At 36.4% G+C, this 23,710-nt stretch overlaps 1 protein-coding gene across 4 annotated transcripts in view; it reads right to left on the bottom strand.

Annotated features, from left to right (window-relative positions):
* LOC150083310 (uncharacterized protein C2orf42 homolog) overlaps positions 1–23,710 on the bottom strand; it is a 191,033-nt gene that overhangs the window by 16,662 nt on the left and 150,661 nt on the right. For all 4 annotated transcript variants that reach the window (XM_090377168.1, XM_090377169.1, XM_090377167.1 and 1 more), the window contains one exon: positions 21,625–21,833. In XM_090377168.1, coding sequence (XP_090233294.1) covers positions 21,625–21,833 — 209 coding nt within the window. The remainder of the gene's footprint in view (positions 1–21,624; positions 21,834–23,710) is intronic.

Below are 23,710 nucleotides of genomic sequence, written 5' to 3'. Positions count from 1 at the left end.
TTTTGTTATAGGTTTTCCTTTAACAGTTTGATTTTAATAATATTATAGATATAATTTTTTAAAGTTAACTTTCATTGATATTTATTTAATTTTATAATGGTAGTTACGAGATCTGCCTTAAACGCGTCACAGGGTATCGTGACTCACACGGAAATAGCCGATGGCGATTTACGGGTGAGTCATGATTTAATCCGTTGTGGAACCTGTGGAATGTTTTCCAAGGTTGACCTGGTGACTAATCCTACCTCACCCGGGAATTCTTTTCTTTGTGATCGATGCAAGGAGTGCACCGATCTTAAATTACAATTTGGTGCACTGATGGAACAATTTGAGTCCCTGAAAAAAACGGGTGCTTGCCCTCAAGAATAATGCATCTGGGAGTTCGTCAGGGACTCAAGACTCCAGCAATCTACCAAGTGATGCACACCCGATTCGAGCCTCAAAACAGAAAAACCAAGTGCAAAGTACTCTGGTTAAAAAGAACATTGTTTTATTAGGAGACTCCATTGTCAGGGAAACAGGGAATATTTTTTGTAATAAGGATAGGTGGAGTAGAACCAGGGTATGTCTGCTGGGAGCAACTATTGATGATGTAACCAACAGATTGTCAGATTTTAAAGGGGGTAAAGAGAATATTATTATTCATGTGGGGACTAATGAAATTAAACGTACACGATCTGACGATTTGTTGGAAAAATACAGGACCATGCTGAGGAAATGCTGCGAGCTAGGCCATAATGTCTATGTGTCTGCAATTCTGCCCAGACAAGATAGGAGGGATTATATGTTAAGAGCCTTGTGGATTAACTCAAGACCTGAAGGAATCTGCAAGGCATTAGGGGGGAAATTTCTATCAGCATGGACCACACTTGTAGGTAGAAGGAATTTGTTTTGTAGAGACGGGATACACTTTAACAAAAGTGGTGCAAACGTTTTTGCCAGTATTATTGAGGATACCTTAAAGGTTCAGGGAAACTGCTAGCTAGGGTGAATGTGGGTAATACTGACATGCGTTTATCTGATAATATTGGTTAAAGTAACTCTTGCACGTACCTTAAGAGTTCTTATCTGCTACCCCAACTGGATGTATTATCTAGATGTTCTGGGGGCAGAAACGTTTCATGTGAGCGGGTAGCTAATATCAAGGAAGAGAGCCTAAAAAAACTTCAAGGGTTGTGTTAGGGTTGTTAAATATACAAGAACTGTAAATCTTAATTGTTTATACAGTAACGTTAGAAGTGTTGTCAATAAAATGAGCAAATTCGAACTGCTGGTTAAAACAAGTAACGCGGACATAATAGGGCTTACAGAGACGTGGTGCCACCCGGAAATTGGGGATGATGAGTTTAAGTACGGCTTGTATAATGTATTTAGGAAGGATAGGGTAGATAGAAGGGGTGGTGGAGTAATGCTTCTTATCAGAAGCAGCCTGAGTGCGAAGATAGCTTTCCCAGATTCAGACATTTCACATTCTAGTATAGAGTCTGTATGGTGTGAGATAGTTGGAAACAAAGGTATAATGCGAGTGGGAGTAATCTACAGACCAGGTGATTGTGAAGATTATGACAAAAGCCTCTACATGCAAATGGAATGGGCAAGTAAGCGTCAATGTCTTATTATGGATGATTTCAATTTGCCTCTAATTGATTGGAGTAAATGGGAAGGAAACTCGACATGGGGAACAAAATTTTTAAATCATCTAGATGACTGTTATTTGTATCAACATGTCAGGGAAAGTACTAGAGAAAAGAATATCCTAGACCTCATCATCACCCACGAATCAGATGACATAACATAACAGTAGAGGAACCAGTAGCAGGAAGTGATCATGGAGTTCTACGGCGGATGATGACGAGAGAGGTAGCAGAAGTAAAAGGCAAAGGAATGGGTTTTAATTTCAGAAAAGGAAATTACGATGCCTTAAGGTACTACATGGCCTCTATTAACTGGGTAGATATTATGCAGAAAATGAATACATTTGAACTGTGGTATGCTTTTAAAACATTAATCACAGATGCCGTGAATGCATATATACCATTAAAAAAATACTCCATGAGGAGGGTTCCAAGTTGGATGAATAGTGAAGCTGCCACATTACTTGAGCAGAAAAAGGTGGCATGGAAAGGTTACAGAGCAATAAAAAGTACTGAAGCCACAGAAAAGGTTCGACAGGCAAAGGCAGTTTATGAGAAATCACTAGCAAACAGAGCAAAGGGGGGGGGGGATAAAGAATTCTTCACATATATAAATGCCAAGAAGAGCAGGACAAACCAGATCGGACCTTTACATAAGGGAAAGGGGATAGTATTAAATACACCAGCTGCCGTTGCAGATGAACTCAACAGTTATTTTGCATCGATATTTACAAATGAAAAACCTTTTGTGGCAATGGGAAATTGTGGGAGCGAAGTTAAAAAATATGTAATTAATGATATTGAAATTTCGCAAGATTATTTAATGAAAAAACTTTCAAGCCTACAGACCAGTAAGGCTCCTGGAGTTGATGGAATATACCCCATAATCTTAAGGGAGGCGGCAAGTGAGTACATTGAACAATTGAGGCTAATTATGCAAGCATCACTGGACTCTGGGGAGATTCCCTTGGATTGGAAAAGTGCAAATGTATCTCCCATACATAAGGGTGGCTCTAAAGGTGTAGTTGGAAATTATCGACCTGTCAGTCTGACTTCAGTAGTAGGGAAAATCATGGAAGCAATGATCAAGGGTGGAATTCGGGATCATTTGGATCGAATTGAAATTCTCAAGAATACTCAGCATGGTTTTGTAAAGGGAAAATCATGTTTAACAAATCTGGTTCGCTATTTCGAAAGGGTCACTCATGAGCTGGATTTAGGGAATAATTTCGACATTGTTTATCTAGATTTCAGCAAAGCTTTTGACTCAGTCCCACATGAGCGGTTGCTTTATAAGCTGGAACAGGTTGGAATCACTGGGAAAATCCTTAGATGGATAGCAGGATGGCTTCAGGGCAGGAGGCAGAGGGTTGTGATAAATGGCTATTCCTAAGATTGGGTTGATGTAAGAAGTGGGGTTCCCCAAGGATCAGTATTAGGACCACTGTTGTTTTTGATTTTCATAAACAACATTGATGAAGGAATAGAGGACATAATGTCTAAATTTGCAGATGATGTTAAAATTGGTAGAGTAGTTAATGATCACTGTCAAGCTGAGCTTCTTCAGAGAGACCTAGATAGACTTCAGGAATGGTCAGAAAAATGGCAGCTATGCTTTAATCCAACAAAGTGTAAGGTATTACACCTGGGAAACAGTAATCCCAAAATAACTTATTCACTTGGTGGAGTTCAACTAAACCCAGTACTGGAGGAAAGGGACTTGGGTGTTACGATACGGTCAGACATGAAATTCTCTGAGCATTGTAAACTGGTTGCAAGGAAGGCCCATGGTGTCCTATCGATGATCTATCAAACTTTTGCAAGTAGAGATAGGGACGTGATAATCCCATTATATAAGGCTTTTGTTAGACCACACTTGAAATACTGTGTTCAGGTATGGAGACCGCACCTAAAGAAACACATCGAGCTTCTTGAAAGGGTGAAAAGATGGGTAACTCGCCTGGTGAGATCGGCAAAAGGGCGTCCTTATGAAGAAAGACTTCGAATATGTGAGTTGCAGAGTTTGGAAACTATACACCTTAGAGGAGATTTGATTGAGGTGTTTAAGGCTCTGAGAGGCATCAGTAAAATGAATGAGGACGAAATTTTCAAGATTATAAATGATGCTAGAACTAGGGGACATAAATTCAAGTTACGGGGGGAAATGTTTAGATTGGACTGCAGGAAGTTTTATTTTAGCCAGCAAGTTAAAAATTACTGGAATAAGTTGTCTTCATGGGTGGTAGAGGCCGACAGTTTGGGGAAATTCAAAGGTCATCTGGATAGTACCTTCGGGTAAGGGAAGTGCATAGGATGATAGGTTTAATTTCCTTTTTTTTTTATTAATTATTATTATTATTTATTTTTTGTATTCATCATTGTTTTGTTCAGATTTTTTTTTTTTTTTTTTGGCTGGTGCAGCATAAGCCATAGGCTTTCTTGCACCATGCGACCATTACTAATACTAATACTAGTCGCCTTTAAGAAAGCAATAACCCTTCCCTTTACCCCTGATGGTAGTTACCTCTTTGAGTAAATCCCACTTCAGCACACTGTGATCACTGCCACCTAGTGGTTTCTCTATCTGCAGATACTTAATGCATGAAGAATCACTACTGATAATCAAATCAAGAGTATTACTCCCTCTAGTTGCCACCCGAACATGCTGATGTAGAAAACAATCATCCAATAAATCCACAAAAGCCTTGCTAGTGTGTGAGTGACCAACCCACAAATTCCAGTCAATATCTGGGAAATTAAAATCCCCCATTATAAGACTCTCTGATTTACTGGCCCACTATTTCCCTGTACAGTTTCTTATTATACTCATCAGAGTCATTAAGCCTATAGCACACTCCTACTCTCAATTTTGATCTCCCAGTGCTTATGTTACACCAAACTGATTCGACACCGCACTGTCCGGTGATGTTGACTGGCTTCACTTCCTTGGATTTTGTGTGTTTCTTAACTAATAGCATAACCCCTCCTCCCTTCCTATCCTTTCTGTAGACGTTGTACTCCCCAAATTCCAGTTCTGCATTCCTTATATCTGTGTGACACCACGTCTCTGATATCCCAACAATATCCACCTTTGATGCTTTGAGCAATACCTGAAATTCATCAAATTTATTTACCAAACTCCTAGCATTGGTGTACAAGCAAACATACATGTTGTCTCTACTGTTCTCCCAACCCCACTAATCACTTGGAACTCTCTGACTTCCGCTCCTTTGCAACTTGACTTTCTCCAGTCCAACTTTCCTAACAGTGTGGTAATTTTCACAACTCCAGCCAGCTTCCATTTTCTAGTCACACAGACTCAGCTGGTCAAGATGCTAGGGCTTTTGCAATTACTAATAACCTCTCACAGATTATTCATTTACCTACCAGAATACAGGGCAATACTAACCATACAGCCAACACATGTGATCTTTTTTTCACAAACAACCCTTCTAAGTACACGGCAAAGTGAGTGGTCCTTTAGGCACCTCAAATCACAACTTGGTGATTGTCTCTTCTCCAATGGAGACTTTATCTCACGGCTATTCCAATTCCCAACCTCGTTTTGTTTGGCAGATATCTTTTCTTCTTTTCCTTGGTCGGATTACTGTTTCAAAACTTCTGATATCAATGTTTTCACAGATCGTGTAAGTGAAATTATCCTTATAAGAATGTAATCCTTTATTCCACAAAATCTCGTCCTTTATTTTGTTTATTAGCAGATTTATTGGAAAACCAAGGTTTTCCAATAAATTTGCTAAGGCTGTTCAAGAAAAGTATGTTGCATATCGTAATTAGCTTGTTATCAATTCTCCAGAATTTTCAATTTCTGCCTACACCAAAGCTTGCAACAACTGTAAAGCAGTTATTAATCAGTCCAAACTAGATTTTGAACCGGCTAAGAGTAGAAAACTTGTTTCTTGCCCTAATGGTAGCTGAGCATTCTGGTCTCTTGCCAAAGCTATTGGCCACAACTTTTGCCCTTCTCTGTTCCCACCTATGTCTAAATCAGATGGTCCTATTGTCACTTCAGCCAAGAATAAAGCTGATCTGCTAGCATCCCATTTTTCTTCCAACTCATGTATTAATGATCTTGGTAAAACACCTCCCACCATTCCCAACATGTTCCATTCAATGCCTCCTGTGGTCTTCCTTAAAAAGGATGTCAGAAGGATTTTGACGAATCTTGATGCTAAGAAAGCTCCAGGTCCTGATAGTATTTCTCCACTTGTTCTCAAAACCTGTGCTCCTGGACCTACTCCTGTTCTTTGCCACCTTTTTTCACTTTCTTATTCCAAAGGTGTTTTTACTTCTGCTTGGAAATTTGCTCATATCCAGCTAGTTCCTAAAAAGGGTGATAAATCTCTCCCATCCAATTATCGTCCCATTGCAATTACTTCTACTCTTTCTAAAGTAATGGAGAAATCAATTAACCGTCAACTTTTAAACTACCTATCAACAATCGCTAGTATAGATTCCACCAGTGTCGATCCACTGGTGATAATCTTGCTTATGTTACCAATTTATTTACAAATTCAATGGAAAAGTTCGGTGAAACACTAGCAGTTGCTCTTGACATCTCAAAAGCTTTCGATCGTGTCTGGCCTAAAGGTGTTCTAAACAAGCTTCCATCTTATGGTTTGCCAACTGTTTTTTGTAATTGGTTATCCAGTTTTCTCTCTGATCGCTCACTAAGGGTGATGGTAGATGGCTCTGTCTTCTAACTTCTCTACTAATGCTGGTGTCCCCCAAGGTTCAGTTCTTTCCCCCCACTCTTTTTCTCTTGTATATTAATGACTTTCCATTGACTGGAAATCCTATCCATAGTTTTGCCGATGATAGCACATTGCATTCCACTTTCCATTTTGAGAAACCTTGCCCTGCTCAATCAGCTTCAACTTCTCGAATATCCGCTACCAATTCCTTAAATGCGATCTCCAGGTAATTCTCCAGTGGGGCAACGACAACTTAGTTGATTTCAATCCTTCTAAAACTCAGTCTTGTCTTATATCTTGCAAAAAGGATTCTTCTGCTCCTATGCTTATCTTTGGTGACACTCCGATTTCTAGGCAAAACGATATACAGTAAACCCCGCTATTCGCGGTATCTGTATTTGCGTATTTGCGGTCGCTGATTTAATATAAAATGAAACCTAAAAAAAAAAAATGTGAATTTTAAAGCGCCATGAACATTTTCCGCCATAAAAAAAACATAGGCGTGGCTAAAATCATCTTTTCCGGTCAAAACAGCGCTCGGTGGGTGGGGGGAGAGGGATGACAAAATTGCGCACTTGGATTTTTCTCGCTAATCCTTGTTCAGTGTGTTATGCGCTTGTCATGGAAGGTTTCGTCGTTTGCTTTTAATTTATATGCTTATAAATTGAATAAATTTATCAATTTATAAATTGATATGCAAAGAAAATTGATAAATCTACCGTTTTGCAGTGTAAAAGAGACTTTTTCGAGTGTGTTAACGGAAGAAAGTGACTTTATTGTGGACAAGTTCTTTCTAACCCCTACAAAAATATGGCTACGAATAACAAGAGAAATGTGAAAATATCAAAGAAGGTGATGACATTAGCGAATAAAATTGAGTTATTAGATAAAATTTCTAAAGGTGAAAGTGTCTCCTCAGTGGCAAAACATAAAATCAACGAGTCAACGGTACGATCAATCAAAAAATCGGAAGAAAAACTCCGCCGTAGTGTCCGTGAAAACGCGCTAATTGCTTCAAAAATTTGCTCTGTAACTTGTGATGTTAAATTTAAAAAAATGGAAAAAGCTTTAAATCTGTGGATAGAAGACCAAACTCAAAATAAAATTCCGTTAAGTTCACTCATCATTCGTGAAAAGGCAAAACTCCTTTATCAACACTTTAGCGAAACTGGTGATAACACTGGCGGGACAAGTTTTTTAGCTAGCAAAGGTGCTGGTTCGAAAGATTTGTTTGAAATTTCTAATAAATATTACATTTAATATTAGATTGTTTCTTATTTTAATTTCGATGTCATATGCTTGCAATTCACTATGTACTGTCTATGTACATAGTCATATTATGAAGGTACATATAATACATACATAGACAAAATTTTAGATTAGTTTTTCTTATATATTTCATACTTTGGAACGGAACCCCTTTATTACTACGGGAGCAATAACTCAGTATTCGCGGAATTTCTCAGGAACGTAACCCCCGCGAATATCGGGGGTATACTGTATCTCTTTTGGGGATTACCCTGACTTCTAATCTCTCTTGGCACAAGCACATTACAAATATTGCTGCCTCTGCATCTAAAAAACTTGGTTTTCTCTTTCACTCTATGCTTTACTTTTCTTCCAAACAGCTGTTCACTTTGTACAAATTGCAAATCTACCCTACCATGGAATATTGTTCCCACATCTGGGGAGGTTCTCCTGATACCTCTCTCAAGCTTCTAGATTCCATTCAGAAGATGGCAGTTAGGTTAATTAATGACTCATCTCTAACAGAGTCTCTCCACTATCTTAAAGACACTGTTTGTGCTGCATGCCTTTTCTATAGATACTTCCATGGGCACTGTTCTTCTGAATTGGCTTCTATAATTCCTACCCTCTCTTTCAAAACAGTCTGAACACATGCCACTACCAGCCAACACCCATTTACTGTCCAACTTCAAACTCGCAGAACCAACTTTTCATCTTCCTCGTTTATTCATTCAACTGCTGTTTTCTGGAACAAGCTTCCTTCATATGTATTTCCTGAAAATTACGGTCTACAGAAGTTCAATTCTAATGTCAACAAATATCTTCTTTCATCTTCTCAACCTCCAACCCATGCACAGTCCTAAGTACTATAGGTTCTAATACCTCTCATGTTTGGGGTTGTCATAAAAAAATACAAAATGCAAACAAAAGCTTCCACTTCACTCTCAAACAAAACTGAACTGATTTTACAATCCAGAAAGAAAGGAAGGAAAGGATGTAGAGACGAAGAGCTAGATGTAATTCTCCAAAGAAATAGCCGATGGGACACAGTCCACACGTCTTGATCTTTGTGTGGGTTTCTCTGAAGTGCTTCAACGTAGTTCATCTGTCTCACACACACGTTGTTGAATATTTCTTCAGAATTTTTAAAGCAGAAAATGAAATGTTATCTCTAGTTATTTACCTAGATTCTAGTTACACTGTAGATTATTATATCCAACATAGTTTGTATGGGAACGAATATAAAAACTTAAAACTTTTTGTTCCTTCATATGAGTTTACTCTTAAAAATTATACAGAAAGTATCTGTATGATTTTACTAAAAAATAATCTGAAAGTGAAGATAAGCTGCAAGTGAAATGAAATAAAACAATAATTTCATAATTACCTGACAGTTCTAAATCAAAAGAGAAAGCATTATTCAAGATCTGAAGATTTACTTACTGTAAAAAATGAAGAGAGCCAAATGTAAATTCTGTTAAATAAATTAGTATTAAGGTTCAAAGGAATAGCTTTAATGTTTTTGCGAGATATAGAATAATTTCTGTAGTTTTCAATTTTAATAAATGACAGAAAAATTCATAATTTATATAAATTATAAGATGTGTGAGTCAGTCTATTCTTAAATGTCAAGTTGAGCGTACTTGTGAAATTTCAGGACTGGAGAGGAACAAAAAAAAAAAAAAAAAAAAAAATAATATATTAAAGTAAGGACAATGTAAATTTTAGTAATCTTTCTTTACTGGTAATGCCAATGGACCCACTAAACCATTTTTTTTTTTTTTTTCCAGCATGACTGGCTAAAATTTTTAGTTAAAAGAATTAAAAAAAAAAAAATATATATATATATTAAATAATGAACAATAAACAATCTCTGTTATTTAAAACTGTTTTATTATATGTTTTTCTCAATAAATACACTAAATGGTACAATATATACCAATGCACCTGTTTGCATAACACTTTCATTGGGAGGAGGATACACAGACTAATAGATTACGAGTAGCTGCTGACAGAGGTGAAAGTTATTCTTGCACTGTTTCTATTGTAATGAGCAGCAGCCTAGAGAGTAGGTTGCTGGGGATTTCAAGAGCTGCTGGGAGTCATCATGGAACAAATAAATACATGGGCTGTGTTAGGGTAACTAAGAGTAAGAACAGGTGCATGTATAATTGCATGTACACCAGTGTTAGAAGTATAGTAAATAAATTTGATGAAATTGAGGTATTGGTGAAAACATCAAAGGCAGATATTGTTGGGATATCAGAGACGTGACGCCACACAAATATAAAGAATGCAGAATTGGAATTTGCGGAGTACAATGTGTACAGAAAGAGAGGATGAGTTATGCCGTTAGTTAAGAAACACATAAAATCTAAGGAAGTATGTTGTTGTGCTGAGAATTTTTTGGCACAAGGGCCTCCTGGACCATATTGTGCCTGTTCATCTTATGAATAAACATTTTTTATTATAGTTATCAGAGACAATTATATATATTTATGCATGTCAAGTATTAAAACAGAGCGTTGATATTTGCACAATTGCCAAGTATGTGTTGTAAAATTAAAGATTCCAGAAAGTTAGCTAGAGAGGGAAAACTGGATTTCCGTATACTTGAATATTGAGGACACTCTATGAGAATATGTTTGATTGTTAATTGGGATTGACAGAAGAAACATTGAGGAGGATTCTCTCCCATAAGCAAGAACAGATGAGTTATATATGAATGACCAATTCGAAGTCTTGCCAAAATGACTTCTCGCCTGCTTCTCATGAAAACTAGAAGTCCACAGTTGAGGTTCTTTTTTAATCTGGAATAGTTTTTATTAACTTGCTAAGGAAGTATAGCCAGTTGACATGGGGAGGGGACAGTGCAGCGTCAAGTCAGTTTGGTGTGACATAAGCACTGGGAAAGCAAATTGAGACTAAGAGTGTGTTATAGGCCTAATGACTCTGATAAGTATAATAAACAATTGTACAGAGAAATCAAGCAGGCCAGTAAATCAGACTCTTATTACAGGGGATTTTAATTTCCCAGATATTGACTGGAACTTTTGGGTTGGTCACTCACACTGGCAGGGCTTTAGTGGATTTCTTGGATGATTGTTTTCTACAGCAGTATGTTTGGAAGGCAACCAGAGGGAGTAATATGCTTCATCTGATTATTAGTAGTGATTCTTCATGCATTAAGAATCTGCAGATAAAGGAACCACTAGGTGGCAGTGATCACCGAGTGCTAATGTAGGATTTACTCAATGAGGTAACTACCATCAGGTAAAGGGAAGGGTTTTTGTTTCATAAAGGAAACTACGATGTCCTGAGACAGTTTTAAATTCTATACAGTGGGAAATTCTAAATGGGAAATGTTCGAATAATTAATCTTGGAAGCGACTAGGCTTTTCATATCAACAAAGAAATATTGTTCAGATGAACTAATGGAACATGTGGCAGAGAAGAAAAATGCATAGGATACATATAAATTATCAGGTGACACAGAAGTCTAGGGTAGATATAAGCTGGTCTGTAATCAAGTCACAAAAGAGATTAGGCAGTCAAAGGCAGATTACAAGAAATCTTTGGCAAAGGATGCAAAGAAAAACAGCAAAGAGTTCTTTACTTATGTAACCTGTGGAAGAAAGGGGATGAATCAGATTGGTCCACTTGATATCGATGGTTCAACTGTTGATGATCCCGCACATAGGTAGCTAACAAACTGAGTATTTTTCATCAACATTTATACATGAGGAGTTATTCAGAGAGGGGAATGCCAGAGGTGTATTAAACTCAGCAGTGAGCTAAATGATTTTGCAAAAACTGAGAACAAAGTAGAGTAGAAATTGTTGAAAAGAAACATAAGAAAGGCACCTGGGGCAGAAGGGATCTATCCAGTTATATTACAGGAGGCAGCAAAGGAAGTAAGCAAACCCTTAGCCATAATTATGAGAGCTTCCTTGGACTCAGGGAGGGTACCCATGGCCTGGAGATGTGCAAATGTAATCCCAATTTACAAAGGAGGATCAAAGGGTAACAAGTAATTACAGAGCTGTTAGTTTAACTTCTGTGCCGGGAAAAGTAATTGAGGTAATGGTTAAAGAAACACTGCAGGATCGTCTAGACAAGATTTCAGTTATAGTGCAGACAACAGCATGGGTTTGTTAAGGGGAAGTCTTGTCTGACCAATGTGCTTGGATACTGTGATGCGGTCACAAAGGAACTGAATGCAAAGAATAATTTTGATATCATATACTTGGATCTTATGAAGGCTTTTGATAAGAAAGACTGCTGTAGCAATTGGAGCAGTGTGGCATTAAGGGAAAATTGTTGCTATGGATAAAGTTGTTTTCCGTATTTATTAATGATATTGATGAAGGTATATCAGGCTTAATGCCTAACTTTGCACACAATAAGAAGTTTGGCAGTGTTGTTAATGACACTAATGACAGTCTACTGCAACAGGATCTAGAAAAGTTGAGCAGATGGGCTAAGAGGTGGCAACTGAAGTTTAACATTGACAAATGTAAAGTATTGTATATGGGTAGCAGTAACTAAAGAGTAATGTATCAACAGTGTAGTACTACACTCAGGGTGGTAGAGAATGAAAAGGACCTGTGATAATTGTGTAGTCAGATATGAAGTTTTCTGAGCAGTGCAGACCATCTGCAAGTATAGCTCATGGTGTCTTGTCAATGACATAGTGGAATTTTTCTAGTAGGGATAAGGAGGTGATAGCTTCTTTGCTTCATTTCCCATTATTAATACTAACAACATGCTATACAATGAATGCCTTGAGAAGAATTCTTTCATCAGTTAAAAGCACTTTTTGAGAGTGTATTCCATAAGATAAGATCATCTGCAATTCTCATCACCTCAATTTCTCAATCTCATCAGTAACTCATGGTATGCAACAAAATATGACTGTGTGCAACTACAAGAAAAAGTTTTGCTTTGTTTCATCAGTTTTCTGTTTCAAGACAACACAATTTTAATGTTCAAAATGCAAATTAAATGTACAAGGTATGATCAAAAAGTTCACAGACTGATTTCATATCTTTAAATTGCAGCATCATAGCAATTTGCAACTTTTCAAATGTGTTCGGTAACTCATATAGACATATAAATGATCCATTTGTCTGTCAGTCTGAATAAGTACATGTTGAATAGAAGGTGTTTTATGTGTTTTATAGCATTTCAAATGAGTGACTTTATTGAGCAGCGAGTTTGCATAAAATCTTGCTTCAAATTAAAAAACATCTTTTGGAGAAAATTCTATGATCAAGACTTTTCAGTGGTTCACAGAGTTTAGAGAGGACTTATCCATCCGAGGTGAGCCTTGCTGTGGCAGGACTTCAACTTCAAAAACCAATGATTCAATTGCTCATATTCCTGATCTGATCCAGAGTGACTGACATAAATGTCTGCAAAGGTGCTACTAAAACAAGTCTTATAGGACATGTCAATCAATTTCAACACAAGATCTGAAAATAATGTGTTTCAGCCAAGTTTGTGCTTCACATCCTGAGTGAGGATGTGACAATCATGAGTTATTATGGATACTGACCAACACTTAGTTTCTTCTATCGTTTAATGGAGGGATTGTGGGTATATGGCTATAACCCAAAATATGGCTATAAAACAAAGGCCTAGTCCTCTCAATGGAAGACCATCTTCTTCAAGGCCCAAACAAAAGACAACCTTGATGATGTGAAGATCGCATTTATCAAATTTTTTTGACTCAAAAGGCATTGTTCATTATGAATTTGTAAGACAAATTCATAATGAACAATGGTCAAATGGTAAACCAGGAATACCCACAATGGTCAAATAGTGAAGCAGGAACACTATGAAACAGTTTGAAGGCAACTATGTAATGCTGTCTTGGAGAAAATGGGCAGAATAGTATGTTTCAGATAATTGGTGCTTGCACCATGACAATGACCCTGAACTTTCCATTCAAAAAATTCTTGTTAAGTACACTTTCACAGTGATCAGCACTGTGATTTAAAGCTCCTTTGAAAGATCAGATTTCAGGCTTTTGCCACTGCTAATACTTATTAGCTTATGCAATTCATTCATTTAATGAATCAATTATCCAAGAATTCTAACCACTCACCTAATGATCTTTTACCACCAAAAAACTGTAAATGAATGTCAGTTATCTTCTAGGTACCCCAGATAAAAAGGTTCTTTTCTCTCATGGAAGCTCCCCACCACAATTCTCAGCCTCATGTCATTTTACATTACAACAGAGCAAATAGAGTGATCTTGCATGGTTTTTATTCCTCCATCCTTGTTGAAATATTTTTAAAAATATATTGATCCTAATACTTGCTGTCACTTTGATTCTGGCTTTGCTTCTATGGGGACATATGGCAGCCAGAAAAGCAAGATGTTGGAGAGTACAAGGACTGCTGGGCATCCTCATGGGACAAGAAAATAAATGGGCTATGTAAGGGTTGGTTGGTTGGTTGGTTATTAGGATTTTTATGGCGCATCAGCATCTAAGGCTATAGTGCACCAAGCTACGTAAGGGTAACTTAAGAGCAATAAATAGATGCATGTATTCTTGTGCACTTGTTTTTTTGCACAGTCATCAAATGCAGACTAAGATATTAGAAACATGGTGCTAATCAGATATAAGGGATGCAAAAAATGAATATTGTGAGTACTAGGGCTTGCAAACCGGTTTTATAAACCAGTTAAATCCGGTTTTCATATTGAGTTGTTAAAACCGAAACAGAGCTTCTAAAACCGGATTTGAATATTTTTTTAGTTAGCCCTCGAATATAGTTTTTTGTTATGCACATTTTATTTTGTTTGTTCGTCCCTTTTATCTTCTCACCTGTATCATGGCATGATGCAGGTGTACTCATTTACGACTGAGTGAGTCGGAGCGATAGCGTAAAAGAAAATGCTCAACATTTCTCCGTTCCATCTACCTTGTTTGCCAGGCAAGTTATGGAACGCACCTTATTGATGGTTACCCACTAGAAACAGATTCGCTGAATATTGCATCAAATTTCAATTGTAGAAAGTTTTTTGCTTCTTTATTCCTATTAAATTTGCGATCAAATGTTCTCCAAAAAGCACCTTCCCCAAATTTAGCTTTTATGTAATTACAATAGATTTAATTAGGGGGGAAAAAAAAAAAAAATGCAAGTAAATAAATAAAAAATTTCTTTCGTGAAAATTTTGAAACTTGCCTCTTTTAGACTCTTCATTCAGTGCTTGCAGGAGTGACGCATAGTATTGTGTCTTTGTTATCTTCAATATTTTTATTTAAAATTGTCGGTGATATAAATTCCTACTAATTAATATTTATTACTCTTAATATGTTTAAGATGAAATCAAATGTATGGAATTATTTTGCTCGAAAAAGCAAAGATGAAGCACAATGTTCGAAATGTCAGAAGATAATGAAGTCGTCTGGGGGATCAACATCATCTTTGATGTTGCATTTAAAGAAAATGCATCAGATTGACATTCAACAAGATAACAGTGAACCTCCCGTAAAAATGGTAAGAACGTTAGAAAACTTTATCGTTAAAAAATCTATGGAAGAAGAGATTTCAAAATGAGCTGCTTTAGATGGATTTTCTTTTAATTCAATTGCTAAGAGTGAGTTTATACAATCAAGCCTTCACCTTCAGAGAAATAAATACGATAAATTACCACCAGCCTCAGTGAATGGAATTAAAAATATGGTTCTGAATTATTATAAAACTAAGAAAGAAGAACTCATTCAGCATTTCAAAAATTCATTGGTTTTGGGTGCACGGTATTCATTGACTCTAGACGAATATACATCTATACAAAATAAAAGGTATATGAATATAAATGTGCATTCAAAAGAATCATTGGTCATTAGGTCTTATTGAGATTAATGGTTCACTTGATAGCAGAAGAACTGAGCAAATTGTGAATGGACACTTGAAGGAATTTGGTTTGAACTTGGATGAGGATATTGTTGCCTGTACCACCGATGGAGCAGCAATGATGATTAAGTTTGGCAAGCAAATTACGCCTGATCATCAACAATGTATAGCCCATTGTATACATCTGTCAGTTATAGATGTACTTTATGAAAAAGCAATCAATTATGGTGCCACAGTCTCTGAGTCTCCCAAAGACAATGAAGAAAATGAAAATAATGAAGAAAGTAGTGATGATGAAGTTGAAGAAAGACAGCAAGGCATGCTTTATCAAACCGACTTTACCGATGAGCTCATTTATTTCTTCAATCCAATGGCCAATATTTCACAAACTATTAACAAAGTCAGAAAAATTTGCAAGCTTTTTTGAAAATCGCCTACCAAAAATGACATATTACAAAATTTTTTAAAGCAAAATTTAATGGGAAAGAATATAAACTTATATTAGATTGCAAGACTAGATGGGATAGCACATTCTATATGATTGAGAGATTTTTGAAATTGAAAAATTGCATTCCAACTGAAGCTGTGTCTGACGATGACAGGAAAACACTTGAATTGCTATGTGAAACTTTGTGACCAGTTGAAATGATTCTGAAGACTATAACCTCGGAAGATACAGACTTACTTAAAGCAGAGAATTTCTGCTTTAAGTAAGCAGAATTTCTGCTTGCTAAGTTTGATACAGCAGAAAATCCATTTGCTTTAAAGTTTCACCAAAGCCTTTTGCAGCGTTACAATGCAAGACGAAATTGCCAAACTGTGGCTTTGCTAAGCTATCTACACAACCCCAAAAAGTTTAGGAAAGAAGATTCAGGTTCAAGAACTTTTGATTTTCCAAGTAAGCAAGTTTTTAAAAAGCATGCTGAAGAGATTTATCAGAGATTACTTGCAAAACATTCCGAAGGAGTCTTAGCGTTGAATGATGAAACTGAAAATAAACAAACTGTTCTTTTAGAAGAAAACAAAGATTTGTCTAGTTCCGATGTTGGAGATACACTCATGCGAGAGTATGATAGTGTAATAAAGAGATTAACTGAAGAGCCTTCAAAATATCCGAGTGAATTGGAAATCAGCAAAGAATTTAAAATTTTGGAGGCAACTAGCAGTAGAAGTGAAAAGCTGGAGAAAGTTTATAGAGCACTGCTGACCATTAAACCAACAAATGTCCAATCTGAGAGAGTGGTTTCGATCACTGGTTTCTTTAACACAAAAATAAGGTCAAGTCTATCAGGAAAAATGCTTAATATACTTTGTTTTTTAAAGGATCACTTTCAGAAAAAAGCTGAGCAATAAATAGTAAGGTAATTTCCCCAAGCTGTTTTTTTCGCATTATTTTTATTTATTTATTATTATTATAGGGCTTATTATTTTTTTGTTTACTATACGAGAAGATAGTTTTTATTCAAAGGATTTGAATACAATTTGTAATTTTGTATAATCTCAAGCTGGTTACTTTTTTGGAGCATTTTAATTTTTTAATTTTTTTTACCTTAAGAGGTAGATTTTGTTTAAAAGATTTGATTACGATTTGTACAATCTGCACAAGATAAAATAAATACCTGTGTTATAAGCTTTTAATTATTTTCCCTAAGTCTGAGAAAACCGGTTTTAAGAGTAAACTTCAGTTAAACTCGGTTTTGAAATTTCTCGGTTTAATGCAAGCCCTAGTGAGTACAATGTGTATAGGAAGGACAGACAGGATGACAGGGTGGAAAGAAGTTATGCTCTTGGTTAAGCAGCACACAGAATCTATGCAGGACACCCAATGCAATGTTGAATCAGTTTAGTGTGATATAAGCAATAGCAAAAGTAAAATCAGAATAGGAATGTACTATAAGCTAAATGACTGTGATAAGAATAATGAACAACTACAAAGACAAACAGAATGGGGAAAAAATCAGAAGAATGGGGAAAATTATAAGAAAATGTCTTATAATGGGGATTTTAACTTTCCAGATATCGAATGGAACTTATGGGATGGTCACTCGCACAGTAGCAGCCATATTCTGGATTTAGTGGACGACTATTTTCTGCAGCAGTATGTTAGAGAGGCAACAAGAGAAAGCTCTTAATCTGATTATCAACAGTGGCTCTACATTCATTAAGAATATCCAGATAAAGGAACTACTAGATGGTGGTGATCATATGTTGATGTGGAAACTACTTAAAGATATAACTACTGTGGGGTAATGGGAAGGGATTTTGCTTTTGGAAAGGCGAGTAAACTGGTCTTCAACAGTTTTTAAATTCCTTTCATGGGGGGGGGGGAATATATATGGTAAATTACCAGCTGCTAAATCTAAATGGAAAGTATTCAGGCAAGTAGTAATCATAGAAGCCACTAAGCTTTTTATAATAACTAAGAGATATTGTTAAAGGTCTAGACCTGAATGGAGGTCGGATGAACTGAAGAGACTAGTTACAAAGAGAGAGAGGGAAAAAAAAAAAAAAAAAAAATGCATAGATGATTATAAATTAACAGGGACACAAAAACCTACAGCAAGTACAAATTGGTCTGCAATCAAGCCTGGAGGCTTGAAGTGGTGAAACCCACACGAAACCAAATATCTCACGACGGCACTGGCTGTCGTGAGATATTTTTGCACCCTAGGCAAATCAAGCATTTGCTTAGGGCATATGGATTACCTATAAAATTAAATAACCCACACTATGGCAAAGCGCCCCTACCCAACTGGCACCCTAGGCATTTGCCTGGATGCCTACCATACCATGATGACACTGGCAACAGCTCCTGAGCTGATCCTATCAGGAGTGATCAAAGTTTAACTATCTGCAAAAATGCTAGTGAAATTAGTATGTACAGTAGACTTTCAGAATAACAGCACCTTCGGGGATTCAAGGTGCCGCTATTTCGACTTTTCCATTATCTAGAAAGTTTTATTTTTAATGTATTTAATGCAGAAATAATGAGGCTAAATAAAAAATAGAGATTAAGAATGCAATTTTATTAACTGCACATAAAAAAACATAAACATGCTGACGATCCAATGTTATATTCTTCATTAATACGCTCCTCCTTACACCCCATTCTATTTTCTTCATTATATCAAGTTTGGTCTGCGCAGGTAGCATAGTGGTATTGGTCACTGTCCTCCCCACACCGGATGGAAAAGGCCTGGGTTCGAATCCTGTTGATGACACGAGGAACTTATGGACTTTTTTCACTCCGTGGCTGAATTAGTCAGTCTTGGGCATAGATAGCAAGGTTTCTCCCCCAGAAATTTGGGTTTTTCATCTAGCAAAACACACAAATCAACCAGAGAACACACGCAATTTACAGACACAATACACATGGGTATATGAATAAACTTTCTAGGTGACTTAATGTAATAGTTTAGATTATATCAAGTTTGTCATTAACTTTTAATGTTGTTGTTCTTTTCTTATCTGTATGAGGTATAGTAACTTGAGAAGCCACAGTGAGGGTTTTTTTAATTCAAAATAAATGTAAAACAGAGGTATAATCCATGATATCAATACATAAATCACTTTAAAAATGGCAAATGTAAACAGTAAACAGCAATTACAATAATCATGTGACTTGCTGTTTTCTTTTTTCGGCACTGCAAGACATCTGTACTGTATATAAACTTTTGATCTCAATGTGCCATTAGCTCGAATGTTCCATTATTTGGAGTGCTGTTATTTTGGCAGTCTACTATATTATGGGGCACACGTTGATCAATTTTAAAACACAAGATTTGAGAATGCGACGCTAATGCTAGAAGGAAAGGGATGAACAACACTGGCCCAATATATATGAACAGCATAATTATTGATGATTCTGTTCAGGTTAATGAAATACTTGTGGGAATACCAGAAGTATATGAAGTTATAACTACAAGCTAAATAATTCTGTGATAACTGAGAAGAAAATGAACAGAAACTGTTTAAGTTAGAATAAAATTAAGGCAACTCTGGGCTGATGAATCTATATAATTATATTAAAAGAATCAGGAAAAGAGGAAAGCAAATTATCGAACATAATTAAAAGAGCATCTTTGGCTTCATGAACGTTCTTTATAAGTGAAGATACAAATTCTCTCCTAGTCACAAAGGTGGGGGGGGGGGAGTTAAAGGGCAAAGTGAGTAGTTGGAAACCTATAAGCTTGATGTCTCTTCCAGATAAAATAGTGGTTGTCGGTGGTTAGAGATATATGGAGGGTCATCTCGCCTAGAATGAGTTATATGGGAATTGAAGCATGGATTTAAGGGTAGATCCTATCTGACTAATCTGATTAGCTACCATGATGTATTAACAACTATGACACAGGAAGTGGATGAAAAAATAATTTTGATATCAATGAAAACAATAATTAGAGTTCAGTAAAGCTTTTGACAGTGTTCCACATGAAAGACTGCTGTACAAAATAGAGCAGTGTGGCATTATGGGAAAGTTACTGCTATGGATAAAGGGGTGGTTGAGTGACAGAAGACAGAGGGCAGTAAACAATGGGCACTGCTCTTCTTAGACTAATGTTTTCAGTAAATTCCCTCAGAGTTCAGTGCTGGGCCCCTTACTATTTTCAATACTTATTAATGATACTGATGAAGACATATTAAGCTTGTCTAAGTTTACACATGATACAAAGGTTGGCAGGATGGTTAGTGATAGGAATCAATACTACTGCAACAAGTCATAGAAATCAATTTCAACACTTGTGTTGTTGAAGTTGCTAGTGAAATTAGTATTTATTATGGGGCACATTAACCAATTTTAACACAAGATTACAACTTCTCAGCCAATGGAGCTGAGAAGTATAACTGAAGTTTTATATTGATAAATGCAGAGGTCTAAATATGGGCAGTAGCAATCCCAGAATAACATAGCAGTTAGGTGTCACCAAGGTGGTGGAGAACAACAATAGGCCTAGTGGTAATTGTACAGTCTGATATTAAGTTTTTTGAGCAGTAACAACAAGCTGCTGGAACAGCTCATATTTCAGTCAATAATATACAAGAATTTTGCCAGCAGGCACAAAAAGGTGATATCCCGCTGTAAAAGCAATTGTCAGGTTGCAGCTTGTGCAACTGCACATACAAAAGCCTATTTTAAGAAGGATGGATGTGGATCTCTTGGAATAGCTGCACAGAAGTGCAACCAGATTAGTCAAGGAAATAATAGGGTATTGTAGCACTTGGAAACTAGTTACCTGTAAGGAAACCTAACTGGAGTGTTTAAGGCTAAAGGTAAACTAAATGCTGATGACATCCATTCTCTTTTTTGGATGAAATACACAAGGACAAATTTATATTGGAAAAGGCAATCTGCAGGATAGAGGTGCAAAAATTTGCTTTCAGCCAAAGACTGAGTGATTGTTGGAACAAACTACTATCTTTTGTTGTGGAAGAGGACAGTCAAATAAATTTAAGGAAGAATTAGACAAATTATTAGAGAGGATGGATATGAATTGATGAGAAGGAATGGATTTTTTTTTGGCTAATGCTGTATATGTTTGTTTCCTTGCTTCATTTGTTACTGCTAATACTAAAATCACTCTTTATTCTTATATATTCAGAAACTATAAGTAATTTTACAAGATATTAACCTGAGACATCACCAGTGGCTGGTTTGAAGTTTTTTGTTTGGGGGAGGAGGTTAAATATCAACGAGCAAGAATTGAATTTACCAGAACCCAGTTACAAGTTTTTAATATGCCTTTAAGTTGTTTTTTGAGAATGCATGTTTTCTGTGATGAGTTAACCTGGAATTTTCCAGTTCAATTTAACTCCCCCCCCCCCCCGTATTTATCTGCTGATTAAGTCAAAATGCCAAATAAAAATCTTAGTAAAAATCTTTCCACTCACAAATGACTTCAGCTATATACATTTTAACATTACAGATATGTATCATTACCAACTGAACTACAGTGGCTCTATTAATTGTTGACAGTAAGGCAGCTTATGTTGCTGTACAAGGCTAATGTACACAAAATAAAAGGCAACAACTTTAAAATTTAGGCAATTATACTTCAGTATACATATCAAATATTTGAATAATGGCATAGCAAATGCATAAAGATGCATAACAATAATTAAAAAAAGGAATATGACAGGAAGGTTGATAAAAGTTACCTCTGGGGTGTCAAAAATCTGCTTCACATGTAAAATATTTGTTATATGCCATGTGTACTTTGAAAATGTTCCAAGAGGAAGGGCATCTCTTCTAACAAATGCTGTAGTTGAATTTGGCAGTCGCTTCTTTTTAGAACCAGCAGATATCCTTTGCTGTAAGCACTCAAAGAAGACCTGAGGTGAATGAAACACAAGAGGTTCTGGATGACCTAGGTAAATGAAGATACAAAATTAAATTAAAAAACAAACACCCACAACTGTAATTAAATGACTACATATATTTGAGTAGAAATGATAAGGAGACAATCTATCTGAATTTCTCAGAAAATTTAGACAGTGCTGCTTATTAAATACTAGCAAAGAAATTAAATTAAGGATCAGCAATAATTAGAACTTTAACTAAGAAATGTTTCTAGAAACAATCATATTTTATGCAACTATAATTCTTATTACTTTAGTAATAAGAATAATTTAATAATAAGAACTTGTTTAACCCAGCCGTAGTTATGTGAAATCTCACAAATTCTGTAAAATAACTTTTGCACTTTATATAGTTGGGGAAGGACATTATGTGGTTGTTTTCCATTAAGATTATTACTATATTTAATACTACTCATATACCATGTGATATTAATAATATAGTTTATTTAGCTATTCGCTTAAGCTACTATACATTAAGGTGACGTTTCAGGGACCTTACTGATACCCATCATCAGACCATACTGTTGGGGAAACAGAAAATAAGAAGGGTTACAAATTTGAATATATTACAATAACAATAAATTTTAAATTAAAAATACATAATGCTAAAGTATTAAGTTTGAATTACTGTTATAATAGAAGGCAGATATTAAATTAGACTCCTATTGTTGATGCTCCCAGAAACCTGATGTGCATATGGGCGAATGGTGCTGTCAGCAGTTAATTTATAGGTGAAGTATTATAAATTAATAATCACCTATAAATTAACTGCTGACAGCACCTCTTGCCTGCATGCACATCAGGTTTCTGGGAACAATTGGCAAGAGGAGTCTATCAGCAGATAAGAAATTAATCTCCTTGTATTACCTAATATTTACTTAATTTAATATCTGGTTTCCATTGTAACAGTAATGCAAATTTAATACTTTAGAATCGTATATATGTAATTGTAATATATTCAAATTTGTAACCCTTCTGTTCCCCCCAACAGCATGGTCTAATGATGCGTATTGGTAAGATGCCTGAAATGTCACCTTAATTAGCATTAGCATTACTAGAGGCATACGATGCAAGAAAGCAAGCTTATGCAGCATCAGCCAAAAGAAAAAGAAAAAAAGCCTCCCATTTCACTCCTCCATTCATTCCAAATGTCTGTCCAGCTCAGCCTTAAATTTATTTAGGCTATCAACTTCCACAACAAAAGATGGAAGTCTGTTCCACTAATTAACTACCCACTGGCTAAAGGCAAACTTCTGCACATCCATTCTACAACTGTTTTTCCTCAATTTGAATCTATGCCTCCCCCCAGGTTCTTATCTGAGCAAGAATCCCATCAGCATTCAGCTTGCTCAACCATACACCTACAGGGTGATTCACTACCAGTGCAACAAACTTGCAGGAGGTGTAGGGGGGCACAAAAACGAATCGGAATCACATAGCATTGCAGGATCCGAAATGCCTTCGTCATGCGGTAGAGGACGTTGAACGGGAGGTCGCATAAACAGTGATCCCGCTGGAAGTCAGCATTTGCAAACCGGTTCCCGAGGCAGTAGGATGGACAAGTATTCAAACGTTGAACTGGCCGACATGCACCTCGCATATGGAGCTGCGGATTGTAACGGGCGCGCTGCTCTGCGCTTGTACCAGGAATGTTTCCAGCAGAGGCGTGTTCTTCATCATACGATTTTCGCACGTGTTCACAGAAGATTACGCGAGACTGGTTGTTTCACGAGAGGTACCATGAACCGAGAGTGAACGACGAGGACGCCAGACAATGAGGAGAATGTCCTACGTCTTGCAGAAGGCAATCCGAGTACGAGTACTTGAGCGATAGTCCAACGATTGGGTATTTCCCAATCCACTGTACGGAGGATACTGTCAACAA

Source organism: Mastigoproctus giganteus, chromosome 7 (assembly GCF_048544385.1).
Source record: "Mastigoproctus giganteus isolate SK-2022 chromosome 7, ASM4854438v1, whole genome shotgun sequence".
NCBI classification, from domain to species: Eukaryota; Metazoa; Arthropoda; class Arachnida; order Uropygi; family Thelyphonidae; genus Mastigoproctus; species Mastigoproctus giganteus.
Note: the sequence above shows the minus strand (reverse complement) of the source record. Positions and strands in the feature narration are given on the sequence as shown.